This window comes from Camelina sativa, chromosome 12 (genome assembly GCF_000633955.1).
Source record: "Camelina sativa cultivar DH55 chromosome 12, Cs, whole genome shotgun sequence".
Taxonomy (NCBI): Eukaryota; Viridiplantae; Streptophyta; class Magnoliopsida; order Brassicales; family Brassicaceae; genus Camelina; species Camelina sativa.
In genome coordinates, this window is record NC_025696.1 from 19,043,643 (window position 1) to 19,054,076 (window position 10,434).

Sequence of the window (10,434 nt, forward strand, 5' to 3'; positions counted from 1 at the left end):
TGAGACAACAACTATGGATCTCTTTAAATTGGAAGATTGTCTGGCTTTGTTGTCTGATTTTTGTCATATTGATTCTAAATATATCAAAGTGTGTTTTAGCTGGATTTCTCGTTTTTCTAGTTAATGCAGAATTAATTGATATCAAGTGGTTTCTATACAAATACCATTATTGTTATGCTTAGCCTGGATTTGACACTTTATAGAGCATAAACCATTTAAGCAGAGAAGACATTTATGAAATTGGTTCATGTACCGTATTTAAATTCGACAACTCAATTTAGGAAGGATTTAGGAGACACGAAAATATATAGAACTATAGCTCTAATCATTTATAAGCAAATAAAAACACAGTTTTAGACCGTACATGGTATTATTGGAGAACGTTGTACAAAAACGCAATCCAGTATTCCTGTGCATCGAACTAATTTGTTATATTATAAGTTCTTTTCTCCGCATAAGTTTTTTAATAAGTCAAGCATATATATAATATAGACATCTAAGTATATGATATATACCAAACTATAAATAAATTTAAAAAGAGCGAAAAAAAAAGGAGTAAAAGTCAGAGACCTCGCTGGCAGAGATGTAACCATTTTGGTCTTTGTCAAAGACTTTGAAAGCTTCTTTCAGCTCTTCCTCAACATCATTTTCCTATATCATCACATGATCACGACAACAAATTAACATTACACAACTAATTGTAATATAATATAAACAATGTCTTTGTTTAGAATATAAACACAGATCTTTACAACAAATCTTTTTTTCTCTGTAGAGAACAAGTAAAAACATAGTAAGAAAGAAAAACTTGCTGTGATATATACAAAATTGAAAATCTCCTTAATTGTAAAAAAAGTTAGCAACTTAGAAGACATAAGTGTAACGAATGAGGCAACGATTTAAAAACAATTTATAGTTTTTTCTTTTTTCTTTTGTCTCTAAAAAAAAACAATATATAGTTCATTTGATGTAACTAATTGTAAAAGTGTATATTTCTAAAGAAAACTATTTAGCATGTAATACATAAAGAGATCAAGAGAGAGAGGAACCTGAAGTTTCTTGTCCATGAGGTTGAGAAACTCAGCAAATTCAATGGTACCATTGCCATCAGAGTCAATCTCAGTGATGATTTCTTGAAGTTCTTGTTCTGTGGGATTCTGATCCAAAGAACGGATCACCGTTGCAAGTTCTTCCACCGTTATACAACCTATTAGATTCCAAAAAAAAAAATGATAAGTAAAAATGTCACACAACACATATATATATCTCTTCTTAAGTATATTATTTATGAACATGTTAGAGAAAAAGAGATAGAACCGTCGCCGTCTCTGTCGAAGAGACAAAAGGCTTCTTTGAACTCAGTGATCTGATCTTTTGTCAGTGCTGTCTCTTCCATATTGTTTTCTGAGAATTTTGTTTAGGGAGAAAGAGAAAAAGAGAGAGAGAGGAGGGAGCTCAATGTTTGAAGTACTCTGATTTGTGGTCTATTTGTAGAGTCGTGAGACTCGTGACAAGACCTTTTTGTACATTGGACTCATGTACTTTTCAACTACTTTAGAGCCTTTTATTGAGTCATCATATTATTTTAATTTGAATGACAAGTACAATTTAAATTGTTTGTTTTCTAGCACTACTGAACTGAAGAATTTAATTCTGATCACATGACCGGATGACCCAATCGCATATAATATGAATTGTCGCCTGTTACTTAAAATTTAAATCGCATATACAAGATTAGTTTAAAAATCATCTAGTTCTTAATCGTCTAGGCATCCTCTGTAGTCTGTACGTTTGTCCGGACAATTTGTTTAAATATGGGCACAAAATTTGGTCCACCAATCATTCTTCTTATAATTTTTTTTTTCTTATAAAATATACGCCTGATTCTATATTTTTAATATAAAAATCTTGGCTACTCCCTAGATTGTGTAATGGCATCAACGGCCATCTTAATTACTGTTCAACATTTTTACATTAGGGGCAATTTGAACATTTCCCAGGCTCCTGAGTGTCCACATCAACTCGAGTACGGTCCCCAGGGGTGAAACTTGAAAGCATCACAAAACTGCTATGAGCCTATGAACCTATGAACCTTAACTTGGCCAGCATGATCTTTGTGAAATCCATAGGACCCCACAAAATGATACGTCGTTTATTAACGAAGCATGATTAAATAAATATTGAAAGAATCATTTCATTTTTAAAATTAATACAATGACCTTTTCTAGGATTATAACTTATTACAGATCCAGACTGAAGTGAACGTAGAAAATCGAAATAAGTGGTGTTTTATACTTTTAGTTGAATGATTGTGAAATTGTGACTCTTTTTATAAATCGGATTTAAATAGTTTTCCATGTCATATATCATAATTAATAAGAATATCTAGCTACTGCTAAAAGATCGTAATCGGGAAATCATTGCTAAGAAAGATTTTAGGAGAGACTTGCATTGAATCTGGTATTCTAACAATAGGGAAAATGCATGTATGCTACGCTGATCAATATATTGACCCTTATCGTCTGCATTATAAGTTCGTAAACACGATATATAAAACATTTTTATATCTTATATAATATGAGAAGGTTTTTCCTAACTCTTATTCACATTGCAACATTTGGCATTCTTTTTTAGTGACACATGTCATTTTTTATTTCAATTTTTTTTCAACAAATTTATATCATTTTCAATTCCAAATAATCCTACTTCTCTTATCCAGTTGGTACAATTGACATATATTAATTTTTAAATCCACTTTTATATCTTAAGTTCTTTTGTTAAACAAAATCAGATTGTTTTATAATAAGATCTCATATTATATATTTGATACAAAATCTAATATTCTTTAACATTTACTAATAAATTAACTGATATTTGATACATCTGTTAATTATCTTACATTTTATTTAATTTTTCTTTCATCCTTTTAAGTGAAAAATACACACTATTTTATAATAAAAGAAAATATCATAATAAAAATCATATCTTGGATGAGAAATGAAATAGTTTAAATACATGATTATGATTATGCCTTTATGTAATTTTATAAACTTTAATTATTACACTTTTTAAAATCATATATTTTTTCCTTTTGTTAATTGAGTAGGCAATAAAGTTAGTCAGTTCCACTAAATTCCTATTAAATTATGATAAATTACATAATAATGTATAAATTACACAATAATAGCTTTTCCTTTAATATCAATGCACATATCAACATAAAATCGATCTGTCAAGAGTATTTCAGAATTGTTGTCATGTTCAAAATCATATATATATATATATATATATAAAAGAAGATTTTGATATATGTTGACTTTTCTTGATTTTCTATCTATTTATTTTATTACACAATTGTAAGTGACATATTTAAAACAGTATTAATTAAATCATTAAGTTTGATTATTTCTTATATGGAAAATATATTGAAATTTTATATTTAATATCATGTAGTGGGTTACAAATTTCTTTCACCATGCATTAAAGAGAGATGCGTTTTTATAATTTCAATAACCACGCATTGAACTGTATTTAATCTAATGAAAATATTTATGTTACAAAAGTTATGACACCAAATTCCATAATTCCCAAATTTGTAACTGTCAATAAAATATTTTGAACCTAAGAATAACATCTATCTAACATTCAAATAGTGTACGTATATATAGCCATATGTAGACATTTACTTAAATACTTGGACTCAAATTTACTCTCAAATTATAGACCTGCTCTAACGTATCATCATCGCTGCAAGAGGAAAACAGATCGTCAAGTTTCTTGATATGATGGTACTCTTCTCCAATCCTCGATGATCAAACAGAGGTTTGATGTCTAGCAAGGGGTCCTTATAATTAATCAAAATATATTTACTCTTTTTCTCCATAATCAAGATATATTTCATGTGTTATGTGTTTCACATATACGAAGAAGAGTGAAAAACATGGCCAAGTCTTTTTCAACTTTTACAGTTACGTAGACGCATTTTATTTTTGGTAGAATAATTACATAGATGCATTGACAAGGTACATTTTGTAAAATAATTTTGTCCTATTAAACAATATGTTTTTCTCACTAAAATCTAATCCATCCATTCCTTATTAATCCATTTTCTAGAGAACAAAAATGTTGCACAAAAAACAAATTTTAGGTTTTCTATATATTTTTAATAAGTAATTAATGACAAATTGTAAACTTCAAAAAAGAAACTGAAAATTGTTGGTTGAAATTTGTTAATCGAAAAAAATAATGCGACTAAAGTCAGTTTCTAATATGTTTGAAAATCCTAAAATATGGATTAATCAGGAACAGAGGGAGTATTGTCTAATATAACCATTTAATACAGTCCTACATAATTTTTAAACTAATATAGTGTTTAAAATTTTCAATGATAAATGGAAAGAAGGCCGGATTATGATTTCTGGCAACATTTTCATTTTGTTGGATGAAAGAGATTTTGTTTCATATTACAATATTGGCCAGGCTGGATTGTGGAGAATCACTATCCATGAAGATGGAGGCATATCAAAGGCACTTCAAACATTTGGACCGAGCAAAATAAAAGTTAATTATACAGAGGTGAGTCATAAAAAAAGCAAGCAATAGAAAAAATGGTACATCAATACTTATGAAATCATGCACAAAACCAAAAAAAAAAAGTTGAGGCAAGTTCATTCAAGAGTGATGGAGAGATAATGTCTATTAGAGGTAGCAAGCGAATCAATGGGCCAACAATTTATGTTCATTAGTATAAATTATTATCATTTGTCACACCTTACAATTTAACACATGTCATGTTAAGTTTTAATTTGAGAAATTGAATACTTGATAGCCATCCACGAACGGCTTAAACACAAACACTTATATGATTAAGGCCAAACTAGAATACTTTAGCTGAAACATGTGTCGTGGATGGTTATCACAAGTGATTCCTAACATAGTTTAGTTACATTGCTGATTTTACCTTTCAGATCCAGCTAAGTCAACAAGATTAAGCCGTGTAAAACGATGATGCGTTACACTTTGAGATACCCACTAATAGATAACACAGGTCAAGTTAATCACTTATGATTGGTTAAACTTCACCATCCAAAGCCTGCTTGCAAACCAAATGTACATCAGAGATATTTTCATTCTAAGTGGGAAAGGGAAAGGGATGCGTAATTTTAGAAGCAGAGATGGTGCTTGTTATGGTCGTCACTCTTGAGATGCGTGTTGAAATCTTCAAAGCTTTGGCCAGCAAAAGAGCAGTTTGAGCAAGACCAGGGAGATTCACCTGTTTCACTGCACTTGTCCTGAAGAACAAGCCTTGTTGTCTCCTGTTTATTATCATCCGCAGACCCTGAATCCATATCATCTGATGAAAAGAAAAAAACACAAAACTAGTTCAGAAACAGCGCGTTGCTGGTTGATTTAATTTCAAAGCTGCGTGTGGGAGAGAAGGTAAAGAAAAAAACACCTGTTAGTAAGCTTGTTCAGAGCCACTCTTTATAAACCCCAGAAAAAAAAGCTCTTCCAGAGCCACTCTGGAGCTGGTTCGCGTTGAGGATATGCCAGAAAAATTGTGAATCCCTCAGTATCTAGGCGATAAAGAGTATGTTCTAAGAATTCCAGTTCCTTAGGACCAGATATGAGCATTATATTAGCCGGTGCTGGATTCAACTCGACCCACTCAAACAAATCCGATTGAAGCAACGAGTTCAATGGAAACCGTAGTGTAAATAAAAAAAAAGGTACTAAAAAGAGATCAGAAGAAGATTTAACCTGTCGCATGTATAAGAGCAATTCCAGTGGAAGACAGGTCTCGCAAGACATCATCGTTAGGGTTGTGCGTTAGTCTACCAATGGCGGTTATGGTGACAGGACCAGAGACTTTTGATTTCTTCAAAGCGGATACTATCCTCGGACCGACCTCACGTGAATCATAACCAGGAGGAATCGGACAGCTGTTAATGTTCCACCACACCAAAGTTTTCACCTCCTGCAACGCCATCTCGTGCACCATCTCGTATTTAGTTATCGTACAACCTTAAAAAATAAAATCATATCATCAGACTCAAAACAAAATCGCAGTTAGGTCTCTCTAATCTAGAACTTAAAACTTCTCCAATCAACTGTCATGAGATAAGTATTCGGAGAGATAGAGACTGTTAGTTGAAAATCACCTAGGAGCGGTGGAAGAGAGAGAGGAACGATGGTTTTCCAACGGTGGTACTGAATATAAATGTTGACAGAGTTGGTTTATATATGGGCCGGATATTCCTGGCCCATCATTAGTCACGGATCCGACAAATGACAAATCCTTGGAATATATGTTAAAAAAAAACTTTTGTGAGCTACAATTTAATGAGAATCAATTATGAGAAAATAACTTTTTTTGTTGGATTTGCTTATTTTGTCATTTTTCTTAAAATCTTTTAAATTTTCCAATTTGTTTTATGTCCAAAAACATAATTATACACAAGATGTTTGGGTTGATTTGGTTCTATTAGAGTATTTGGATATAGTATTTGTTATTAAGTATGTACTTTATGAAAAAGATTTCCAAATGTTTAGTTTTGAAGTGGTAAAAATGGCAATTTTAACAGAATTTTGGGAATATAACAATTTTGAAAAAGATGGTGACCTAAAAAATGACATTATGAAAAATAATCCCTTTTAAGAAAGAAATATCTAAATCTTAAAAAAAAAAAACTATAGTTATAGTTGATTTATCATTTTAAAATAATAGTAGTGTAGAACTGAACTTTTAAAGCTTAAATACTTTTTTCACTTCAATAAATGATAAAAGCCATATAATGGATTGAAAAGAAAAAAATCTCATCAATCAATCTATAAAATAAAAAAAACCATCACGAAAAAACATACAAATACTAAAATTAAGTGTATATATATATATATATATATATTATCTATTTTGTACCAATTTTTCAGTTACTATAGTAATGTTAGTAAAAAAAATGTACAGAATAGTCTCAGTATTTTCCAAGAGAAGTAAAGAAGAGCATTGGTTTGGTTGTTCATAAATTCACGAGTTGAACAAAGAAATTATGGATATGATAAATGTCACTGATAATGTATGAGATTATTTTCATGTTTTACGTTTTTTCCTTAAAATATTTGATGTCAGTTGGAATATTTTATATTTTATAAATTGGGTTTTGAAATAAAGACATTCATAAATGAATGGGTTAGTAACGTTATAATGATCATTTTAAAATTTGAGGAAAAAAACAAGATAAATACACATGTCAAAGCAAAATTAGAAAATTAATTTCAAAAATTAACATGATAATATGATGATATAAGATTATCTAATAATTTTTTCTATTGATTTATAGTTGTTTAATCAATATACGATGAAGTTGAGTAAAAGTATTATTTAAAATAATATTTTGACATAGCTATGATGTTTTGCCAAAAAATTAAACTTATTCTAAACTATTTAAAAATTATTAGAAGTATCCATATAGTTATCTGAAATATTTAAACATGAATTTGATTCTTGTCCATTTTGGTTGTGATTATATGTTTATGATTTATTCATATATCTCATTCATTTTATCTGATTTTAAAAAGAAAATAAAAATAAATTTAAGGTGTATTTTTTGATTTGTACAAAACAAAAAAGGTGTCATTTTTTATAACAAATTTTTTAATTTGAGTTGTATTTGTTAAGTTTCAAACTGTATTCCGAAACAAATAAACCTATGTATATGTTTGTGTTAAAAGAACTGCTGATTTTAAAATATAAATTAAAATGTAATTGTTTTTTTTACAACACAAAAATGTGTAGTTTTGATGTCTAAAATATTTTAGTTTAAGTTGTGTATTCGTTATTATTCAAGATTTTTTTATCCAATATAAATATACATATATATTAGTTGATGTTAAAATAAGTGATGAATCTAATGGATAGTCCTTATTATTCGAGTTATTATCCCATATAAATATACATATATATTAGTTGATGTTAAAATAAATGATGAATCTAATTGATAGTTTTAAATTTACTAACATACTACTATAAAAAAAGTAGGAATTGGTTGTGTCCTTAAATTAACGAGCAGGCAGGGTTAATTACGGACATGCGTACAAACGAAGACTCCTCAACTTTTATTACTTCTTCTATTCCACTTGCTTCCTCCTACACGTGTCATTAATTTTATTTAGCCATTAACTTTTACTTTCTTTAATTTTTTTTTACATTAATTTCTGTAAGTTTTCCTTTTTAACTTTAACTTTTTGATTTATTGAACAAAATCATCAAACGGTCAAAAATATTTAGAGCTCGGTCGATTGTAGAGGTAAAATTGTCGTCGGTTTACTAAATTAAACCAACGGTTTTCACTAAAATGATCGGGTTTGGTATGGGATGGGATTCATATACAATTCAAGTTGAAAAATACTTAGGTTCACCCCTAGGGGTGAACCTCTCCATTCACCCCCTCCTCTCTCAGCCAATCAGAATTTTCCATATAATATTTCATTTAAAAAATAAATCAAAATTAAATTAAAAAGCAAACCAAATTAAGGAAACAAATTCTGTATACTTTTAATTAAGAAAAGTTAAATATTGTATTGGTTTAGATTTTTAAAATTAGAATAAAATTATATATCGGTTTGGGTTTACAAATGAAGTGGTTATGATTTAAATTTTACAATTAAAACGAAATTAAATGTCGGTTTGGGTTTACAAATGAGGTGGTTAGGGTTTAGATTTTACAATTAGAACGAAATTATATGTCGGTTTGAGTTCAAAAATGAAATGATTAGGGTTTAGATTTACAAGTAGAACAAAATTATATGTCGGTTTGGATTCACAAATGAGATGTTAGGGTTTAGATTTCACAATTAGAACGAAATTATATGTCGGTTTGGGTTCACAAATGAGATGGTTAGGGTTTAGATTTTACAAGTAGAACGAAATTATATATCGGTTTGGGTTCACAAATTATATGGTTAGGGTTTAGATTTTATATATGTTGGTTTGGGTTTATTAAAGAGCGGTTTAAGTTTTTGAACTTTATAATAATGTATACAGATTTTTTTTTCTTATTTTATAAGGAGGTGAATGAAGAGGTTTACCCTAGGGGTGAACCGAAGTATTGTTCATTCAAGTTCAACAACGGAGGAGTAAAAAAATACAGTATCAAACTTCCTCCCGCTACGTGGTGCACTCTTATTAGCACAACGTCAACTAGTCTTCCTGCGATGTGACGACATTTTTAACTTTTTTTATACTATAACATAATTAAACCTTTTAATCACAAGAAGTCAAAATAAAAATAAAAATAAAAAATAAATCCCGATGATTACTGAGAGAGGAAGATATGCCCGATCTTCCACGCCACAGTAGTGGGAGCTATGGGACAGATAGAGAGAGAGGACAAAACCGTAAATATTTATTTCATCATTACAAATAATTTCACTGACAGTTTTTTTTTTTTTTTCCCAAAAGAAGAATCTACAACAATTACTACTAATACCAGTAAAAAGCCAAACCACACCGTCCCACTACTAAAGAAGGGTTAAAACTGTAATTCTTAATCTAGCACGTAATAGTAATTATTTTGAACCATATAAATAATAGGGATTATCACGTAATAATATATGACGTGGCATCATCACGTCTAGTCAGCATTCTTCTTTCCCCTCTCTTCAGCTGCTTCGTCTCTCTCATCTCTCTTCTGCACCTATAAAATCAACCAATGTCATTCTTTTTAATCTTTCCCCAAAACCAAAAAAAAAAAAAAAAAAAAACCTTTTCTTGCAATCGCCGGAAAAATGAATACTCCGGTTACCTTTTCATCTGTATCCGTTTCTAGTAACGCTGTTTCCGACAATCGCCGTCATGTTTTCCGTGAAAATCGTCGGCGTTAAGTAAAAACTCCGATCCGTCTTCTTAGATTTTTTTTTCTTCTTTCTCTCTCTTTCCACTGATTTCAGAAGATCGTATAGCTCATATATCTTCTAGTTCTTCTACTCAGTTGCTTAGAAATTTTAGTAGATTTTGCGATTTTTTGTTGTGACTCTTTTCCCCCAAATCTGGAGAAAATTCGAATTGCTTTTGAGATCGATAATGCCATTTCCGATGAAGATTCAACCGATTAACAACGATTCTCCGGCGAACAGAGACTTTTCTCGAGTTGAATCACCAAGCAAACCAGTACTCAAGTCTCGTCTCAAGCGTCTACTAGATCGACCGTTCACAAGAAGCTCAAACTCAGATAAATCGCTACTAATCGATGGAACAGAGTTCGAGCCGAGCTTAGCGAAGATGGTTCAAAGCTACATGGAAGAGAACAACGAGAAGCAAACTAAGAACGGACGTAACAATCATCGTTGTAATTGCTTCAACGGGAACAATTATAACGATAGCTCTGACGACGAATTCGATTTGTTCGATGATGGTTTCGTCGATTCTTTCAACGACGC

The 10,434-nt window shown here is 30.4% G+C and overlaps 1 protein-coding gene and 1 pseudogene across 1 annotated transcript in view; one reads left to right on the plus strand and one right to left on the minus strand.

The window, feature by feature from the left end:
* Positions 1-1,484, minus strand: part of LOC104732179 (calmodulin-like protein 8) — a 9,010-nt gene extending 7,526 nt beyond the window's left edge. Inside the window, exons 1-3 of the mRNA XM_010451717.2 lie at positions 1,318-1,484; positions 1,050-1,207; positions 571-651 (exon numbers count right to left, since the gene is read on the minus strand). Coding sequence (XP_010450019.1) covers positions 571-651; positions 1,050-1,207; positions 1,318-1,396 — 318 coding nt within the window. The 5' untranslated portion in view covers positions 1,397-1,484. The remainder of the gene's footprint in view (positions 1-570; positions 652-1,049; positions 1,208-1,317) is intronic.
* The window catches only part of LOC104732181, a 1,917-nt pseudogene continuing 1,148 nt past the window's right edge, over positions 9,666-10,434 (plus strand).